We start from the raw sequence: 21076 nt of genomic DNA, 5'->3' as shown, positions 1-21076 counted from the left end.
TTAAGTCACATATATTTAAGACTGTGGAGAGCAGGAAATATCTGTAAACTTTTCCTTCTGTGTAATCAGATGCTTTGTGTGATGATTGAAGTAAAGTCTTTGTATTTATGGATTTAGAGTTCTGACTGAAGATTTTTTTTTATGTGTGTCTAAGGTTCCACGGTTTTTAATGTCCTCAGAGGCATTTTGGAGGTAGTAATTGGTGTGGCAGCTGGGGCTCTTCTTGGATTTTTTATTCAGTACTTCCCAAGCAGTGACCAGGTAAAGGAAACCATCTGTGGGAAAGTCGTGCTCTAAAATGTCACGGGAAAACATTCTGGAACACTCCCTCAGAGCCATGTGAAGGACGTGATTTAGCAAATGACCCCCATTTTAAAACTGCTTGCTGCTCTGTCAGTGCTGTCTGTGAGGCTTAGGAAGACAGCTAAACCTTGAAGATGTTAATGCAGTCCTGGGATTTTCTTCTCCTATTTATATTCTGTACACTTCAGCTTGCACTGTAAAACAAATAACATGAATTCCAAACTAATAGGATATGCAAGTCTTATTTTTATTTTCATTTTTTTGAGGAAAGATTAGCCCTGAGCTAACATCTGCTGCCAATCCTCCTCTTTTTGCTGAGGAACACTGGCCCTGAGCTAACATCCGTACCCATCTTCCTCTACTTTATATGTGGGACGCCTGCCACAGCATGGCTGGACAAGCAGTGCATAGGTTGCACCTGGGATCCGAACTGGCCAACCATGGGCCGCCGAAGTGGAACGTGCGAGCTTAACCACTGCTCCACCCAGCCAGCCCCGCAAGTCTTATTTTTTTAATTAATTTATTTTTTATTTTTATTATTATTCATAATACTCAACTAAATCAAGATATAAAATGGTTCTTTGGGCCCACGGTTTTAGTGTCAAAATACCTTAGATTCTAATACTATCAAATAGATAGACCTTAACATTTCATTAAAATATAGTCTCTTTCTCACCGAGTAGATTGAAGTTCTTTACTGTACATAGTGATTCTTAATGAGAAACAAAGGCTTGTTTGTTTTCCTTTACCCTCTTTAGTCTCTTCTGATAGGTAAACATATAAAAACCTTTTCTTTTCTAAAAGAATTGGTGTTATTTTGAGATTTCAGAGCATTTTGAATGGAATTCAAATCTTAACTGAAGTAAAACTTTAATTAAGAAAATTAATGTTTGCATTATCAGAATGTATGTTGATTTGAATTTTTATTGTGCTGCAAAAAAACTCCAAGTAAAATAGTCTGTAAAAGATTTTATGAATGCATAAAAGAAAATTCAAGGATTTTCTAATTATGCAACAAAGTACAAAGAAAAATGATGGCTTACATTTTGTTGCTTACTGTGTATAAAATGACAGGTGAGTTGAGTAAAGTCCCGCTGTGCTCATCAGGGCAGCGACTATCTACATGCAGCTCCAGCAGACACAGGACATTTCCAGAGACAGTACAGACATAGAAATTTCCAGCATCACTGATCGTTCTGTTGGGAAGCGCTGATCTAGTGCAATCCACACAATAACCCATGAAGAGAATACCTTTAATATGACCATTTCACTGCTGAGGCTCAGGGAGAGATGACTTAAACAAGGTCACGTAGCTAGAACGCCGTAGAGCTGGGTATGAACTCAGTTCATCCACTGCCAGGGCCTGTGCGCTTCCAGTCGAACCCTTCTAAGGACCTGCTGCCTTCTAAAGCAATCAAGAAGTTTAAAGGCTGAACAGGGACAAGTAACGAAAGAGAGGAGCACATTGCTTAGATTTTAAAAATCAACACCACAGACTCCTCTCAGTCTACAGCCACCTAGAGTTTCTTGGTATTCAAAGATTTAGAAAGAAGAACTGGAGAGCATCACATTAAAGAGTAAATAGAGAACCTAAAAATAATAGAGATATCATATCTTTAAGCTTCACAAAAACCCCATGATGTAACTGCTTTCAAGGAGGAGGAAACAAAGCTTGGAGAGGCTAAGTAATATGGCAACTGCATAGCCAATGGTGGGAAAGAGCTTGCATTTTAACCCTAATTTGTCCACTTCCAAAGCCCACACACTCTTTTCTGCTGCTCCGTTCAGCCCTGCGGACTTCTGCGTCAATGACTTCAGAGGAGGCTCACTGAGGTTCCTGAACGGGGAAGCTGCATTTGTACACATGCTAACTCTACTTTTGTTAAGGAAAAGAAAGTAAATGTTATGTCATGCATTTATGTGCACAGATACAGACATTTTTATTTTCTACTAAGTCCTGAATATGGAAAAATCAATAATTAAAAATCAGTTCTATGAAATAATTGAGCTAATCCACGTTTTTTCTCCTCAAGGACAAACTTGTATGGAAGCGGGCGTGCCTTGTTTTGGGGCTGTCTGTGCTGTCGGTGTTCAGCAGTGTGTATCTTGGTTTCCCTGGGTCAGGAGGACTGTGTACGTTGCTCATGGCTTTCCTTGCAGGCATGGGATGGAGCAGTGAAAAGGTGAATTTCATTTTAAGTTCTTCTTCTCATGACTACTTTCTGATTAGATTAGTTTTTTTCCAGATACTTTCATAATATCAAGTTAATGAAATTAATCATAAGAGCTATTTTCTGTACATATACAAATGTATGCCCAAATGCACACATACACTTCCTTTTTTCCTGTTACATACCAATCTATAACTTGATGTTTTTACTTAAAATGTATCATGGTCATATTTCCATGATGCCTCCCTTATTCTTTGTAAGGGTTGCAGAGTATTGCATTGTATAGCTGTACTGTACTTTATTTAACCAGTTTCCTGCCTAAATTTAATTTAACAGACATTTAAATTGTTTCTAATTTTCTGCCAAGACAAAAAGTGCATCAATAAAATATCCTTGCATATACCACTAAGACACTATCAAGTCTAAGAAGCACCATTATTTTACATGCCACCAAGAGAGAAAAAGAATGCTGCCAATTAAACTATGACATCACTTCCTAATTTCAGAAATGAAAAAGTGTGTTTCTTAAAATCAACAAAATATAGCATATCTTTGAGTGTATCTATAGGATTAATTTCTAGAAATAGGATTTCTCTATGAAAGAGTATGCACATTGATACTTTTGATAGTATCAATTTGCCCTTTTTTAACGTATGCTTTTTAAAAATTTTTTGGTGAGGAAGATTGGCCCTGAGCTAACAGCTATTGCCAATCTTCCTCTTTTTTTCCTCCCCAAAGCCCCAGTACGTAGTTGTATATCCTAGTTGTAGGTCATTCTAGTTCTTCTATGTGGGACGCCGCCACAACATGGCCTGACAAGCGGTGTGTAGTAGGTCTGTGCCCAGGATCCAAACTGGTGAACCCAGGCCGCCAAAGCAGAGTGCACGAACTTAACCACTCAGCCATGCAGCCAGCCCCTTGAGTTGCCCTCTTAAACAGCAGTACCAATTTATATTCCCACCAACAGTTTGTGAAAGGATCTGTTTTTCTGATCTGTGTACTTTCAATCTTTAGATATTTTGCTAATCTGACAGGTGAAAAATGTTTCTCATTATTGATCTGATTTGTATTTCTTTACAAGTGGAGCTAATCATCTTGTCATATATTTACTAGCCAGTTTATTCAAAAGCCTGTGCCCATTTTTTACGATTGTCTGTTTTTCTTACTGACTTTCAAGATCATTAAAATTATTCATTTCCTTTATGTGTATTATGGAAATTAGCTGGTTGCCATTTATTTAATTTCAAGGTACATTTTTATGGATTTGAACTTGAGAGGATCATATACTATTCTGCTTCATGAAGAAATTAGATGTGGGTGACCTAAACTAAATACACATATATCATTTGGGAAAACCAAAGACAACTGTTGAAAATAATTCAGCTTAAAATAATACTACATGAAAAATATATGTTGATTATCAGTCCTGAGGTTGGGTGTGCAGTGCCCTGCAGGTGAGCGGTCTCTGCAGAGGTCTGTAGAGGCAGGGCTTCACTGTGGGCACATGGCACTCCGTTGGAGGCTTTCACTCTCGGGAGGCAAGACATGTGCAGTTGGGCATCCCTTTGCTGTAGAGGAGGGTGGATTGGTGGGGCTGCCTGGAGCCTTGTGTAGATAAGGGACTGAGGCCCCAGGAAAGCAGGCCGCAGTGGATTGGGCTTTGCAGGCAAGGAGCAAGGCTCTGCAGAGCCCTGCTGCAGGCACTGCATGGGCCCAGGGCTGCTGCGTCCTCCTGGGGAGGCTTGGCTGTAAGGCTTATTTCAGGTCTACTTTTTTTTCCTTAGCAGCACCCGTATTATTAAATTCTCCTTTGTGATTTCACGTAACTTAACATCTGACAAGAGGAAAGCTAAAACATAAACTTCCCAGTATAAATTGGGTCCTCTTATCATCCCTCATCTCTTGTAAACATTTGCTCTTGTCAAAATTTGCTTTTCCGTGGCTTCACTTTCCTTGCAGGCCGAGGCAGGTGATCACACATTGCTGTTCAGTCTCAGGTCTGATCTCAGCTCCCTGGCTCCTCGCTGAGCGCTCACTGCTGAGTGCCTTCCATCCTGCCTGGGCTGCTGACCAGCGCACTGCTCTCGGAGCACTCTGGCCCCCTTGTCCGGGACAGAGCTCGCAGTCTTCACTCCGTGAAGGCATGCCACTGTGTGTGCACTGTGACCCTTGTCGAGCATCTGGGAGCTTGCCTGACATTAGCATTTTACAAACTGTCCCTTCACTTTTGAATGGTAACCTTTTTTAGCATTTAAAAAAATAAATTACCAAAGAGAATATTGTTTAGAATAAAGTTTATTTGATTTCTGAGTATGAAAGCGGTATATGCTTATTGTAGAACTTTGAAAAATTTTTTAAAAGTCAGATAAAAGGAAAGAAAAAATGATTTGTAATTTCTCCACCTAAAGCCAACAGCTCTGTAAACTATTTTGGTTTATTTCCTTTCATTTATTCAACAGGAAAATTCTCAAATATGCTTGTAGTAAGTTTCTTCAAATTGAATTTTATAGGTAAATGCTTTCTGTTGTCACTTGTTTAAAAGTCTTCAAAAATTACAACCAACTCATTATATTATACTGTCATGGGTGAAAAGAGGGAAGAGAATTAATCAATTTTTATTGCCACTCCGTATGGCCCTGTGCTAGCCAGTGAGGGGATATTCTCATTTATTCTCATCAAAAAAACCTTTGAAAAAATATTACCATTTACATTTTATAGAGACTGTAAGTCAGAAGGACTTAAATAACATGTCCAAGGTCACAAAATTAGAAAGTGGCACTGGGATTTAACTCAGGTTTATCGACTCCAAAGTGACCAGAATATACCATCATTGTGCAGGGCACGTTTTTATGTTTCGACATCTATTCGAATAACATATAGCAAGTGTATTAAAAACATTATACTTCCAAACTTTGCAATTTCAGATTGTTTGTAAATTAATAAATGATAGGATAAAAAATAAACAGTGAAAAGGAACCATATCATTTGGAATAGAACATAAAAGAGTAGTTTTAGCAACAGACGTCGAGGGGAAGACGGGTGCCCACCGCAAGTGGACGTGAGCCACTCGCGCAGAAGACAAGGGAGGGGGCCCGGCCAGTTCCGGTTACACGATTCTTCAGAAAACGAGGATGTGAGTCATGTAGAAAAGACCGTTATAAACCAAACAAATCATCTGTTTTTCTGCATTTGCCATAACTTTGCCTGAATTGCCAGCAGCCTGGCTGATTACATAGAAGATCAATGTAATCCCAAAACCCGGAGAGAGAACTGACAGCTTTTTTTTTCATATTTACCTCTGGTTAATCTCCTATGTATGTCTCTTTACACACACACACACACACACACACACACACGTGGATGCACCATAAGCTTTTTAAAACCAGTCTCTGCTATTTTAAATTATGCTGAAATCCAATATCGTTTCCTTAGGGCAGATTCTTAATGCTAAATTTTTTGGGTCAAATAACATGAACATTTTTAGGTTTTTGACACGTATTACCAAACTGGTTGCTTTCTAGAGTTGTATCCATTTACTTTTCCACCAGTAATATGTGAGGTACCTATATCATTACATCGTCATCAGCTTAGAATAATGTTTATCCAACTTTAGCACCACCTGGAAGTCTTGTTAAATTGGACTTGTGGACCCCACTCCCGAATTTCTGATTTAGTTAGACTACGGTGGGGCCTGAGAATGTGTACTTCTGATCAGTTACCAGGTGATGCTGATGCTGCTTCCCTGGGGACCACACTTTGTGAAACACTGCCTTAGAATATTATTGTTTTTAATTTTTATCCTTACTGATAGTCAAAAGTGGTATCTTTTTTTGTTTTATGCCTCCTTGCTTAACAATAAAATTGAATGCTTTTTCATATATTTAGCTATTTGTATTTTTTCTTTTTCTTTGATAGGTTTTTTGTCCATTATCTCCTAAAGTTGAATGTACTGATTATATATATGATATTAGCCCTTTGTGCCTTTTTTTATTGTTCATTTTTAACACACAAATATCTTATAGTTTCACGTGGTCCGATCTATCAATCTCTTATTATGACCTTTCCTCAGTTTATTTTTTCTTAAAGATTCCTTTCCTAGTGAAATCTTACCTATGTTATCTCATTTATTCTTTGCAATAACCTTGAGAGGTAGATACGAGACCCATTTTACAAATGAGGATACCAAGGCCTAGAGATAGTAGATAGAGTGCCTAAGGTCACCAAGCTAATAAGTGGCAGAGCCAGGATGAAAACACACTGTTTGAGTATATGAAAATGATTTCCTAAAGACAGGGTAAAAAAACCTTCATTGAATCACTTATATGGCAGACACTCTCCATATCTTTTCTAATTTAGTACTCAGGCAAGTCCCTACTTCTGGAGGCACCAAATCAATGAGTCCAGGTTTTGGACTGCTTTTCCTCCTTGTTCCATGGTGTAGCATAGGGTCTGAGCACTCAGACTTCCTGGATTAAGCTCAGCCCTACACCTGAGTAGCTGTATGCCCATGTACAAAGTATCTGACTTCTCAGTCTTCGATTTCCATATCTCTCAAGTGGGGAATGATAATAGCAACAACTTCGTAGAGTGGAGGATTAAGTGAAATAATCTATATAAGGCAAAGTGCTTAGTCAGAACACACTAATAATTTTTATGACTATCTCTGAGCAGCACAATGTAATAAAAAGAGCATAAAATTTAATCTATGGAAATTGGGATTCCAGTCCCAGAGATTCTACTGTCTAGATGTGTAATCCCAAGCAAGTCACTTACCTTCTCTAATACTCAGTTTCCTCAACTGTACACTGAGAAAAATAATAATAATCACTAAAGAATTATTGTGGCTATTATGTGGGAAAATGGAAATAAAACACTTGTAAACTCAGTGCTGTAGCTATATTGTTGTTGAATTATGCTTTGACAAGCTACAATATTTTATAAAATTTTGTTTGCGCCTGTAGTTTTCTGACATTATCTCATACTTTCCTGCTTGGTTTTCCTTGTAATCTTGCCATTATTGTATTCAAATGCACTCACTTTTTTAAGGCCTTTTTCATCTATATTTTTCATCTGTTTTCAAATGCAGTGCTTCTTCTGATGACTTTAACAGCTACAGGATGTTTTTCTTGATATATTTTCAATCTTCTGAATCTTGAAATCTTCTCTCTAAGAAGAGAAGTGTCAGCTTAAGTAGATATTTAACTCATGATGAAACTTCTGTTTCTCTTAACTTTCTCTTTTTGTCCATAATGGAAAGTGATTTCCATTGTTGAAGATTCTTACTAATGGTGCATACAGATAGGTAAAGTGGCCTTAACTTTCAGTGGACACCACAGTCTTCATTCCTCTGAACTCATGTCTTCTTTTGTACTTAGCCTATTTGATGACTCCTTTTTCTTTCTTTTTTTTTTCCTGAGGAAGATTCACCCTGAGCTAATATCCATTGCCAATCTTCTTCTTTTTATTTTTGCTTGGGGAAGATTGTCACTGAGCTAACATCTGCACCAGTCTTCCTCTACTTTGTATGTGGGTCACCACCACAGCATGGCTGATGAATGGTGTAGGTCCACGCCTGGGATCTGAACCTGCAAACCTGGGCCACCAAAGTGGAGTGTGCCAAACTTAACTACCACACCACGGGGCCAGCCCCTCTATTTTCTTTATAAACAGATTCATTTTAGTTTTGAAGTTACAAAAAAACCCACAAGAAGGTACATTGTGGCTCCTCTCTCATCTTTAAGTTTTACAATATATAGGGCCATGTCTGATATTAAATTAGTCTACAGTATTACAATCAAAAACCAAATCGTGGGGCCAGCCCTGGTGGTCTAGTGATTAAGTTCAGCATGCTCCGCTTTGGTGGTCTGGGTTCAGTTCCCAGGCGCAGATGTACACCACTTGTCTATCAGTGGCCATGCTGTGACAGCAGCTCACATACAAAATAGAGGAAGACTGGCAACTGATGTTGGCTCAGGGCGAATCTTCCTCAGCGAGAAAAAAAAAAAAAACCAAATTGTGGCCTTTGTCCAAGTTTAGAAATAAAAACAATTTGATAGAGAAAACTCAATATGCCTCTGCTTTCATTGGAGTTCTCAGTACATGAAATACTTTCGAGGACTTCTGTTAAGCCATTAGTCATGGCAACAGAAGGCTAAGTAACCTAAAATTAATGGAGTTGATTTTTGTTCTTTACAACTATGGATATCAGCTAAAGTCTGAACTTTAGCTATGATATACTCTAAAAACTAAATTAAAAAGTAAAATTTAAAGATATGTAGAAGGGTGGCATCTGGACCTTAGTTTGGCAGACGATTCACTGTCATTAAGTGATAAAGGATCTTGGACGTTATCTAATGTAAACCTCTCATTTTACAAATGAGGAAAATTAGGTGCTGAGAGGCGAGTGGCTTGCAGTTGGTGTGTGGCAGAATTTGAACCTCAGTCATGATCTGATTCCTTACGATGTGAAAACATAACTTTATAATGATATAGGAATAGAACTATATAAATAAATCAACCAACCCCTCATATACGGTGTCTTTAAACATTTATAAACTAAGAGGAAATAGAATCTTCACCTTAATAAACATACCAGAAATAACAAAAATTAAGAAAATAGGGAAACGAGGTAATCCTCCTTTGTCAAACTGCTGAGTACGTAAATGAAAGTATAGATCCTTAGATGTGTAAAAATGGTAAAAAAATGTTAAAATGTCGTTCAAAAACATAGATTCTTATTAGTTGATTGAAAAAATCTGTTAAATGTAAATTCTTAGACACTGTTAAGGGTACTGCTAAATTGCCCTACAAAAAAAGCATTATCAATTTGCTCTCCTACCAATTGCTGAGTTTCCTTACAGTCTTATAAATACTAGACATTATTAAAACTTTTTAGTGTTTTTTTCCAATATGATGGCTCCCCCCCCCCAAAAAAATATATGGTATATCATTTTAATTTGTGTTTCTCTGATTACTGAGTTTTAGTATCTCATGTTTTTTGGCCCTTGTGTTTCTTCTGGTACAAATTACTTGTGCGTATGCCTTGCCCATTTTTCGATTAGGTTCTATGTCTGTTTCTTATTGATTGGATATTGCTCCTTATTCTGTTACACATAGTACAGATATTTTCCCCTGGTTTGTCACCTATCCTTTTTTATGGTTTCTTTTGCCACAAAATATTTTCGTTTTATTCTAGTCAATTATGTCAATCTTTTCCAAGGGTTTTTGTATTGTGTGTTATAAAGTTAGTACTTATATCAATTAGGGTCTTAGAAGGAATGAGAAACCATATAGTAACTGGAATAGGGAAAGCTTATTATTAACCATACTAGGGATTGTCTTGTAAGATGTAAAGAGGCCCCTAAAGAATATAGGAATAGCAGCTATAAACCCCTAGGGCTGAGATGCAGCATCCGCTTCCACCTCCCCACCCCACCCCACCTACTTCGGCACCCAGGGCTGAGAATCCAAGCCTTGTTAGAGCCTTGGTTCACTGGATGGCAGAGAAGTCACCATGGTACCCTGCCTGCAGAAGTTGCTGGAAATCTACCCTCTAAAGGTGTATGGGGTGGTATGTTGCCCAGGGCAGTTGGCTATGAAATCACCCGAGGAGGAGGCTGGGGGCAGCTGCTGACCGCTGAGTGCTGCTGGCCGCCATACACCCTAGGAGCCTGGCTCTGGAGAAGCCACCCGGGCTGCAGGACCCGGTGCGGAAGCATCCTGCTAGGAGGAGCCACCGAACCAGACGAGCGCCTTCCTCTTGGAGTAGCTCTTGGGCGCCCTCTAGTGGCAAAATTTAATATGGTCCAGCTAGCAAAGGGGAAAGACTTAAAAGGGTCCAGCTCCATCTTCTTTTTTTTTTTTTTTTTGAGATTTTATTTTTCCCAAGCCCCCCGGTACATAGTTGTGTGTTTTTAGTTGTGGGTCCTTCCAGTTGTGGCATGCGGGATGCCACCCCAGCATGGCTTGTTGAGCAGCGCCACGTCCACATCCAGAAATCGAACTGGCGAAACCCGCGGCCGCCAAAGCAGAGCGCGCGAACTTAACTACTCGGCCACTGGGCCAGCCCCTGGCTCCATCTTCTGCAGAGCAACAATTGAAAGGAGGATTTGGAGCCGAGGGGCAGTAAGTTAATAACTGGCACAGCACTTCACTATACCGGAATTTTATTTTTGTGCATGATTTGAGATAGTCATAAACAGTATTCTTTTATAATAAAATAAAATTGGAAACAACTTAAAGGTCTATTAATAAAGAAATGGTTGAATAAACTATGGTACTTCCATATCATACATTATTATGCAGCAATAAGGTGCATTTCTAGATATATGTATAAATATTACAAGATCTTTTAATCATATTGTTGAGTGAAAATTAACTATAAAGTAATACTAAGTATTATGGACACACACATCATGTATTCAGAAGTCGAAGTCCTCCTGAGATGACTTGATGAGATTCTTTATAGTTAACATCCTTTTGCAAACCAACACCAACGCACCTTATGTAATACCTTAACTGTTAGAAGTATCTTTATGCAATTTTTTGCTGTATTCTAGCTACCTTCTTATTTATAGATGCCACATAGATAAAGCCTATCTCAGGTCAAATTGACTCAGATTTCAAATTAGTAAAATTCTTAGATCTTCTAACTTCACATAATAAAAATCCCTGTATGTGTATGTGTGTTTCTTTTAGGCAGAGGTTGAAAAGATTACTGCAGTGGCCTGGGATATCTTCCAGCCCCTTCTCTTTGGACTGATTGGAGCAGAGGTATCTATTGCATCTCTCAGACCAGAAACTGTGGGTGAGAATTTCAAAGTAGTGTTTTTGCTAAAATCAACTTTTTATATTCAGTTGTAGTATCTGTAGTAGGTTTATATTTGGTGGTTCCCATTGTCACAATTATATAAAAAGTTAATACTGATCTTTTAAGCAGTTGGTTAGAAAAGAATGTTTGTCAATCTAAGACAGTAAATTTTATGCCTTAAATATTGTTGCTTGTAAAGAAAAGTGTCGCTCTTAACTACTATCAAGAAAATGCAGGCCTTAAAATTTTTTTCCAACGATAAGAATGTTCATCTAGGCTTGTCCTGATCAAGGGCCAGAATTTTAAAGATAATTAGGCAGTTCTATAATATGTATCCATGGGATAGAAATGTTTGTTCATTCATTCTTTTATTCATTCATACATTCAAAAGCCATCATATTAAAACTGTTGACTTTTAGTACCATACTCAAAAATTAATTTGTACACGTATACAGATGGTCCCCGACTGACGATGGTTTGACTTAGGATTTTTTGACTTTACCATGGTATGAAAGTGATATGCAGTCATTAGAAACCATACTTCGAATTTTGAATTTTGATCTTTTCCCCGGCTAGCGATATGCCATATGATCCTTTCTCGAGATGCTGGGCAGCCGCCAGTGAGCTGCAGCTCTAGTCACCACAGGATCATGAGGGCAAACGACCCATACACTTCTACCCTTTCTGTTTCTCAGTTTCAGTAAGTATTCAAGAAATTACATAAGATAGTGAACATTTTATTATCAAATAGGCTTTGTATTGGATGATTGCCTAACTGTAGGCTAATGTAAGTGTTCCTAGTACATTTAAGGTAGGCTAGGCTAAGGTATGATATTTGGTAGGTTAGGTGTATTAAATGCATTTTTTTCTTTTTCTTTCTTTCTTTCTTTCTTTTGGTGAGGAAGATTGGCCCTGAGCTAACATCTGTTGCCAATCTTCCTCTTTTTGCTTGAGGAAGATTGTCGCTGAGCTAACACCTGTGCCAGTCTTCTTCTAATTTGTATGTGGGATACCGCCACGGCATGACTTGAGAGCGGTGCTAGGTCCACACCTGGGATCCAAGCCTGGGAACCCTGGGCTGCTGAAGCGGCAGGTGCGAACTTAACCACTATGCCACCAGGCCAGCCCAAAGTGTATTTTTGACTTACAATATTTTGACTTAAAGTTGACTTTCAACTTATGATTGGTTTATCAGGATGTAACCCCATCGTACATCAAGAAAGACCTGTACTCATTATTTCCTTCTTTTCTTGCATCACAGTATTATTCCGTCCATACTAGGGATCCCATCCCTGCCACCTCCTTCTAGATCTCACACAGAGTCTCCCCTTTTTCTGACACATCTTCAGATATCCTTGTCACAGCTTTCTCTTCTGCAGAATTGAAACAGATTTTAATCTCTCCTATCTTAAAATAGTATCTTTCTATTCTGACGCATGTGACAACATAGATGAACCTGAGGACATTACACTGGGTAAGATAAGCCAGTTACAGAAAGACAAATCCCGCATGATCCCACTCCTGTGAGGCATCCAGAGGAGTCAAATTCATAAGGACAGAAAGGAGAGCGGTGGCTGCCAGGGTTTAGGCGGGGAAATGGGGACTTGCTGTTTAATGGGTGTAGAGTTTCAGCTTTGCAAGATGAAAATGTTCTGGAGATTGGTTGCACAAAAATGTGAGTGTTTAACTTAATGCTGCTGAACTGTACACTTAAAAATTGTTAAGATGGTAAATTTTACGTGTATTTTACCACAGTCAAAATTTGAATAAATATATATACATATATATATATATATCCCTTCTTCATTTCACTTCCCCCCTCACCTACCACTCTCTCTCTTCCTCTTTTCAAACTTTTCTAAAGAGGTAACTGTGTCCCCCTTTTCCATTTCAACTCTCATGCCCTCCCTCAGAACATTTCAGCCCAGCTTCTGCCCCATTCCACAACCAGCCCCGCCCTCACCACGGTCGTATTGCTGGATACACGAAATACGTGTTAGTCTTGACTTGACTTGATCTCTCAGCAGCATTGGACGCTATTGACCTCTTTACAACACTTTTTACGTTGAATTTTTACATTTTCCAGTGCCCTCTGAGTCTTCCTTTACACTATATATGGCTTAAGTGCTGCTCTTCCTCCAAGTTCTTTCAAAAGATTTCTACACTTCACGCTGGGTATCATTTCTCTGAGCTCAGCTACACTCAGTGGCTTCGATTATAAACTATGTAATTGCAAAATCTTTATCTCGAATTCAACATAGCCAGTTGCTGCTTGGACATCACCACTTGTAAATCCCACAAAACTTGAGGCTCAGTGTGTCCAAGGCTTCCTCATCATCCTCCCCAGACTGCTCCCTCCTGGGAATGGGATCGTCCCTTTTGTATCTTGTACTTAAGGCAACAAATACTTTTGAAAATCTACCACGCTGGGAAAAATGCCCTCCAATAAAGAGCCACAGAACCTTTTCATAAAGAAACCATGTTGCAGATTCACAATAGAGCATCAAGCAATGTCTGTCTGGTGTTTTACCAGCCTCTTGAACTTGAGAAAGTTATTTATCCTTTCTGATCTTCATTTTTTTTCAACTGTAAAGTGAGAATAATTACTCCACAGGTTGTAAAGATTAAGTAAAGAGATGCATTTAAAGCTTAATACAGAACCTAGCACAGAGCAAGCACTCAACAAATGTTACTTTTTCAAAAACCACCCTATTACCTAGTACTCACCTTAGCTTTGCCTTTCTCAGGTCCGGTAGCTTGCCTTGCCCTAGTCACAATCTCTTATTTTGCAAATCAGAATGAACTTACCTTTATCAGCAAAGGATTCTGAAGGACTGAACGAAGTAGCTGTACACATCAGCCAGGGTGATGGGCAGTCAGTGCACACACCAGTATGGGGAAACAGGTGTAGAAGCCAGTGTCTATTCTGACTGGTCAGTGCCCAGCCAGCTCTCTTCTGACTGCCTGATTGCCTCCATACTTGCTGATAAATATTTTGAATATCACCTCTGGTCTTATCCTCTGTAAAGAATTCTCAACCACTTTGATGAAAATATTAAGTTTTTTCTCTTCTGCGCCCTCTTACCGGTATATTTACACTGCACTCACCTTTTGGTTCTTTATGTTTCTGTCTTCCTCTGACTTTGGAGTTCATGGAGGCAAAGTCTGTACGTTATGCGTGTTTGGGTATCAGAACCTAGTCCAAATTCTGTTATGCGTAGTTATAGTTTAATAAATTCTTGTTAAATAAACACATGGGAAAAAGTGTGGTTCTTGCTATAAAGCATAAGATAAATAACATTCAAATCTCCTTTGTGGAAATTCAAATATATTTAGTTAATTTCTGGCTTTAATTTAGGGCAAATACCTTCTTTTAAACAAATGGTCTGATTGATCCTTAATATTGATGTTTTGACAAATTATGCCTAATCATTTTTGTCTTTTTAATTTTTTAATGTTTTTAGATTATTTCTGTTGATAGAATTTTGAATCAATAATCAGGAGATTCCATTTCTTCCCCAGTATTTCGTTATGTCTAAAAATTGAGTATTTCTTACAGGCCTTTGTGTTGCCACCCTGGGTATTGCAGTACTGATACGAATTTTGACTACATTTCTGATGGTGTGTTTTGCTGGTTTTAACATAAAGGAAAAGATATTTATTTCATTTGCATGGCTTCCAAAGGCCACAGTCCAGGTAATGATGGATCTTAACTCCTATTTCAATATGATCCCTTAAAATTTTGAATAAGAGGGCTTGTCCAAATTTGGTGAACAAAAGTAACTAAAGTTTGATTTATGAAAAGAATTTTTACTAATCTACTCTAAAAGTTTTATTTTTGGTATGCTGATTCCTTTAATATGATGGCTCATTTAAATTTCTTTAGATCTCCAGGGTACAACTGAAAATCCAATAAATCCCTATGTTACTAGAAAGCAGTAGTAGAGGGAGGGAAGAGTTTGAATTTTCATCAGTCAGAGCTCTCTGAATCACCTAGAGATTTTTCGTTTTGATGTCTTCTAAGAAGAGAGTGAAACAGAAATAGCGCGGCCCATGTTAGTGTTTGGAAATACTTCACTGTCAATATGATTGATGATCAGTTATGCTCAACCTCGGTCTTTATATATAATGGAGAAAGATTTATTGAGAAACAACTCAGAAAATGCTTTATTGATTTCCTAGATTATTAGTTAATATTAAATTTTTCAAACTAGCTGTACTTCCTGTCAGTTGTCTCAATCACATGACCCAAAATTTGTGCACTCTAACAAGGCACTAACAGGTGCTTGAAATTATTGACCATGCATTTGGTAGAATACCTATAATTGCTAATTAAATTAGAACTGTATAGATTATCATTTGTTGCAAATAGCCCTGATTGTATTGTATATTTTCAGACTAATTATAGCAAACAAGATTTAACTGTTGCATCCTTGATTATTTTGCAATTATTTAAATATGTAAATTTCTATTTCATGAGATGAAAATCAGATATTTTTAATTTAGGAAACTTTGAGGGTTGTGTATGCTCTGTAACTATATGCCAGATTTGGTGTGGCTATAGGTTTGGGCATTATCCCAGAGAAGTTTTTTTTTCATCAGACTTTGAAAGATGTCTGGGACATAATGGCTAAGAATACTGTGAGGTTTATATGGTACAATAAGTGGAATAGTTTCTCCCTCAGTGTCTCCAGCTTCTACACTACTTCTGGTAACTTTATTAGGTAACTATCAAAATAATTACTCTAGTAGCTTTGGTTTGAAAGATTTGTTTCTAAAGGTTAAAATTTGAAAGACAGCACTTTCCTGCTGTCAAAGCAAATTTATAATAAGGAGAAATTATCTTGGATGTGGTGAATAATGTATGTACTGTGAAGCAAGTATTGTATGGAATTTTCTTTTTTCTTCTTTTGCCACTGCCTAAGAAACAAGACTTTCTTGTATGTTTTTTTCCATATTAGTGTTCTTCAAACTTTTTGGTCCATGACCTGCTGTAAGAAATATATTTTAAATCACAATATATTTTAAATCAGCATACCTACAAACCTCAAAACATACACACACAACGGAGAACTGAAAGAGAAATATACATTGTAATGAGTGCAGTTCTTGCCAAGACTTCTTGAAATGTTGAATTAGTTATGGTACAAGGAACCTGAAATAACAAAGAGCCCTCACATACAGGGACTAAGTGAGATAGATTTTTCCTTCTCTCCCACCAGCAGTCCAGCATGGACACTCCAGAGCTGGCAGGGTGACACTGTCCTCAGCATGTGCCTTCCATCAGTTCACCATTTCTCATCAGGGGGAAGGGGAAAAAGAATGATGTGCAAGTGTCCATTTCTCTTCAGGGAACAATCCAAAAGTAGCATTTATCACTTCTGCTCACCTCTCAGTGGCCAGAACTTAGATATATAGCTTCATCTAGTTGCAAAGAAGGATGAAAAAAAGTCTTGGTTTGGACAGCAATGTGACCAGCTAACACTCAGGAGTTCTAGTTTAGAAGGGAAAAGGGGCATTCAGATATTTGTGGGCAATTAGTAGTCTCTGCCATTGTGTCTCATCCACACCAGCATTCTCTCTTCTGATTCATTGTCCTAGAGGACAACATTGTTGTGTTTTGTGGAATAAGGGAATAACCAGATTGATTAATATATTATTTTCCCAAGTGCACTAATATGGCATTTTGCCTCTAAAAGAAAATGAAGGTTTTCATAATACTTCCCAGTAGACAAATTTTAAATAAAACATTTCACCAAGACCTAAGGCAAAGAGTTCACCAAATACCTAATAAGATTACCTTCAAGTTTTGACAGTGCCTACCACTTTCAGGTTTCTTTATGTTTAACAATTAGTTTAGCTCTATAGCAATACATATTCTTATGTTTTTTCATTTAAAACTTTGCCATCTTCCAGTAAGTATCACTACACTTTTTTTAAAAGATTGGTATCTGAGCTAACATCTGCTGCCAATCTTCTTTTTTCTTCTTCTTCTTCTCCCCAAAGCCCCTCAGTACACAGTTGTACATTCTAGTTGTGAGTGCCTCTGGTTGCGCTATGTGGGACGCCGCCTCAGCATGGCCTGATGAGCGGTACCATGTCCACCCCCAAACTAGCAAAACTCTCAGCCGCTGAAGTGGAATATGCAAACTTAACCACTCGGCCACAGGGCTCACTGCACTTTTTCATCTTGTTCTTTTTTAATTCCAGATTCCTGAAGATAAAAGAGTGAGATGACCAGTGACTTTCTTTACTCATAAGGAATTTAGTATACAGAATCGTCTTATAGTCAATTATATCATGAGGCTGTATTTACCTTGTGTTTTGAAATATATTTGCCTGATATTTTTGTAACCCTGCCTTCTGCAACTAAGTACATATGAATCACCATCCCTTCCCCATGCCAGGGCAGGAGAATTTTCAGAATACCAAAACCAATTGCAGTACACTTTGAAAGAAAGAACTTTCTTAGTTGAACAAAAGAACAAGCAGTTTGTTTTTGCAAATGATAAAATAATTCACCTTTTTTCTATGTGCCTGTCTTATATGCCTGTGTCCAACTTTACCATTAAACTTTTACAGGCTGCAATAGGATCCGTGGCCTTGGACACAGCAAGGTCACATGGAGAGAAACAATTAGAAGAATATGGAATGGATGTGTTGACAGTGGCATTTTTGTCCATCCTCATCACAGCCCCAATTGGAAGTCTCCTCATTGGTTTGCTGGGCCCCAGGCTTCTCCAGAAAGCTGCACATCAAAATAATGATGGAGAAGTTCGAGGAGAGCCCTCTGAAGAAGTTTAGAGGTGAAAAGAGAGAATGCTAAATATATGATTAGAAAGCTGTACCAGAGGCTGCTTTTATCAAGATAGATATTGAAATATATAATATTTAAGCTTAAAATGTAACAGAACTTAAAGTGTGGTTATTTCTTTAAACAGCATTTTCAGCCATTACCCTTTCCATGTAGGTGGTAATGTTCTACATTTCTAGCCTGATTTCTCTATCTTCTTCTTTTTGCTTCAAACACTCCATCATTATCTTAATCTGTGTGGGGAGAAATACTCTTTAATGTACTACCACGATATCAGATTAACAGGGGAAAGACCGAGTTCGGTGTGGCGTTCTGCTGGCCAACAGCTCGCTCTGAGTGACTGTTGCCGCCACAGTTTTATGATGCGTGGCCACCTAGCCTCTCATGCCTTGAGTTGTTTTTGGATCCTCTTTTCTTTTTAAATACATTGTAATCTCTCATCAGTTTCTCCCCTCGCTTTCCCTGTTAATCTGCCTCTTCTCCATTTCTGCCCCTCTTACTACCTTTCTGTGAAGTATTGTAACTGATTGGCCCCACCAAAATTTTTATGTACACAAAGTATCTTCATTGGCTCTTCCTCTTGCACCTATTTGGATGACAAAAGCCCTCATTCAACTTCCTGCCTGGCTCCACAGAGTCCCCCACTTCAGTGGCCCCTCTGAGTTTGCCTCCCGCTAAGACGTGCCCTGGTCTAGCCCTTTCTTAGTTGTTTCTTGTGACCCACGTCTTCAGGCTCTTCCTGTTCTCTAGGTGACAGAGAGCCAATTTTCAAATCTATGCCACTCTCAAGAATATCATATTAATCAGGGTAAGTTAAGCTGCTATAATGAAGAAACAAGAAATACAGTACTTAAAAGAAAATGGAAATTTATTTACCTCTCATGAAACTGGCTGCCTGGTCGATGCTGACAGGGTTACTCTGCTCATGAGGTCTACTGAGATTTGTGTCCTTTTTTTTTTCGGAGGAAGATTAGCTAACATCTGCTGCCAATCCTACTCTTTTTGCTGAGGAAGGCTGGCCCTGAGCTAACATCTGTGCCCATCTTCCTCTACTTTATATGTGGGACGCCTGCCACAGCATGGCTTGCCAAGTGGTGCCATGTCCGCACCCAGGATCCGAACCAGCGAACCCTGGGGCCGCCAAAGTGGAATGTGCGAACTTAACCGCTGCGTCACCAGGCCAGCCCCGATTTGTGTCCTTCTGTCTTGATGTTCCGCCACGCCCTAGCTTAGGACACAGGTTGGAAGTAGATCTCTCCCATGTCTCCTTTCTAGCCTTCAGGAAGAAGGAAAAAAGAAAGTCCAAGGCAAGCAATTTATTTTTAAGAAAGTTGTGAGGAAGTTAGACACATCTCTTCTCTTACCTTCTATTGGTGATAACCACACCCAGCTATGAGGAAGCTGAGAAGTGTCTGTCAATAAACATTCACATTCCTATGAAGATGGAAAGATCAGATTTGGGAGTCAGAGGTACCATTGTATTGGGTGTTACCATCACTTAGTAGCATGTTCTTGCATGTTAACAAGGGCTTTCTAAAGATAGTACCTTTGACCAAAAAACTGACTTCTGTGGCAGGAATTTCAGACGTTGTGACATGACAACAGAGATGATATTAGAAGAAAGGCTTATCTGCATAGGTCATATTTTATCCCACTTATTCAACAGACCATCTTGGCTTTTGTGTATCACCCGTAAGTTTCTCTTTAGTCTAGGTCAACTCCTGCCTAGTTGCTAGAATAATCATGTTTAAATACAGTTTACACCTTTTATCATGCTGTATACCTGAAGCGTTTATTACTTATCACTTCCCATCTAAACTCTTTAATCTAGAATTTGAAGTTGAAGCTAATCTTGAAGGAGATATTAAATACGTATTAAATGAATGAATTAGAATCTTCTGATCCCACCAAGCTGATCTGCATATAGCCTGTCCACTCCTCTCGTCATTAGACTACCATTCCAGCCACTGCCACCATGACTTTCACCCCTGTCCAAAACTAGCTTAATTCTTATTAAGCTAACACAATATGAAGCCTTAACAGGCTTAATTTTTATGTCAGCCTGACACTGGTTACTCCATGGTAATATATTCCCTTAGTGTTTGTGCTGTCAGTTTGGACTGGGTTAATTCATGCCGAAGTTCAGACAGATGTTTCAAACTGCACTTCGTTGGTTAGGTGCCCCTTGGTGGTACCATAAACCGAATGCTCGTCTGGTCCTCCACTTTCACAGACTCTGAAACTAGATCCATTCAACAAATACTTACTAAAGGGCTTTGGTGACCCAGGCACATTATTAAGACTAATATTGTTCGTGTCCTTAAGGATCTGACAGTCTGATAGAAGAGAGAGACAATTAAACAAGAGATTGAAGAATGGTGTGATAAGTGCTGTGAGGCAAGAAGTACAGGAGTGCTAGGGAGCTCGCAGCAGGAGCCCCCAGCTAATCCAGGGGGTGGCCTCGGCTGGGACATGGGGGACGATGAGGACCTGGACAGCAAAGGGCACGTGAGACCGAAGGGCGCAGCAGTTAGCGCTCGTTCCCACCTTCACCAGTAGTTTAAGTACCAGGCTTTGAATACTTACTAACTTATACAAAGTACAGTTAGTATAAGTAAATGAGAATGTTATTATAAATATCCAAGTCCCCAAAGAAGTATCAGAAATGGAACTTCAGTGTGAAGAAATAGTTGAAGAGCCCACTAAGCCCCTGCCGATAGCGTGTTCCATTTTGCACAGCAGGCAGCAAGCTCTTTCCTCCCTCTCCTCGGTGGATGGCCACTGTCTAAATCTCTGTGACTCTGTCCAGTACTGGCCTCTGCAGGGCTCACCGTGTGAAGTCTCAGGTTCATCACCACATCCTAAGTCACAGCTCTTGACTTGGTTGGTGAACTCAGAGTTAACTTGATACAGAGTGTTGACTCCCACCAAGCTAATTTACTCCACCCCAACCACAGATAGAAAGGGTTACTTTAACCT

General features: G+C 38.9%; 1 protein-coding gene across 1 annotated transcript in view; it reads left to right on the top strand.

Annotated features, from left to right (window-relative positions):
- The window catches only part of LOC139044040 (sodium/hydrogen exchanger 9B2-like), a 29501-nt gene extending 11305 nt beyond the window's left edge, over window positions 1-18196 (top strand). Inside the window, exons 5-9 of the mRNA XM_070503646.1 lie at window positions 155-261; window positions 2337-2486; window positions 11172-11280; window positions 14843-14979; window positions 17866-18196. Of these exons, the coding sequence (XP_070359747.1) occupies window positions 155-261; window positions 2337-2486; window positions 11172-11280; window positions 14843-14979; window positions 17866-18087 (725 nt within the window). The 3' untranslated portion in view covers window positions 18088-18196. The remainder of the gene's footprint in view (window positions 1-154; window positions 262-2336; window positions 2487-11171; window positions 11281-14842; window positions 14980-17865) is intronic.
- Window positions 18197-21076: the final 2880 nt, after the last annotated feature.

This window comes from Equus asinus, unplaced genomic scaffold (assembly GCF_041296235.1).
Source record: "Equus asinus isolate D_3611 breed Donkey unplaced genomic scaffold, EquAss-T2T_v2 contig_537, whole genome shotgun sequence".
Taxonomy (NCBI): domain Eukaryota; kingdom Metazoa; phylum Chordata; class Mammalia; order Perissodactyla; family Equidae; genus Equus; species Equus asinus.
The sequence above is the reverse complement of the archived record's forward strand: the minus strand, read 5'-3'. Positions and strand labels throughout refer to the sequence as shown.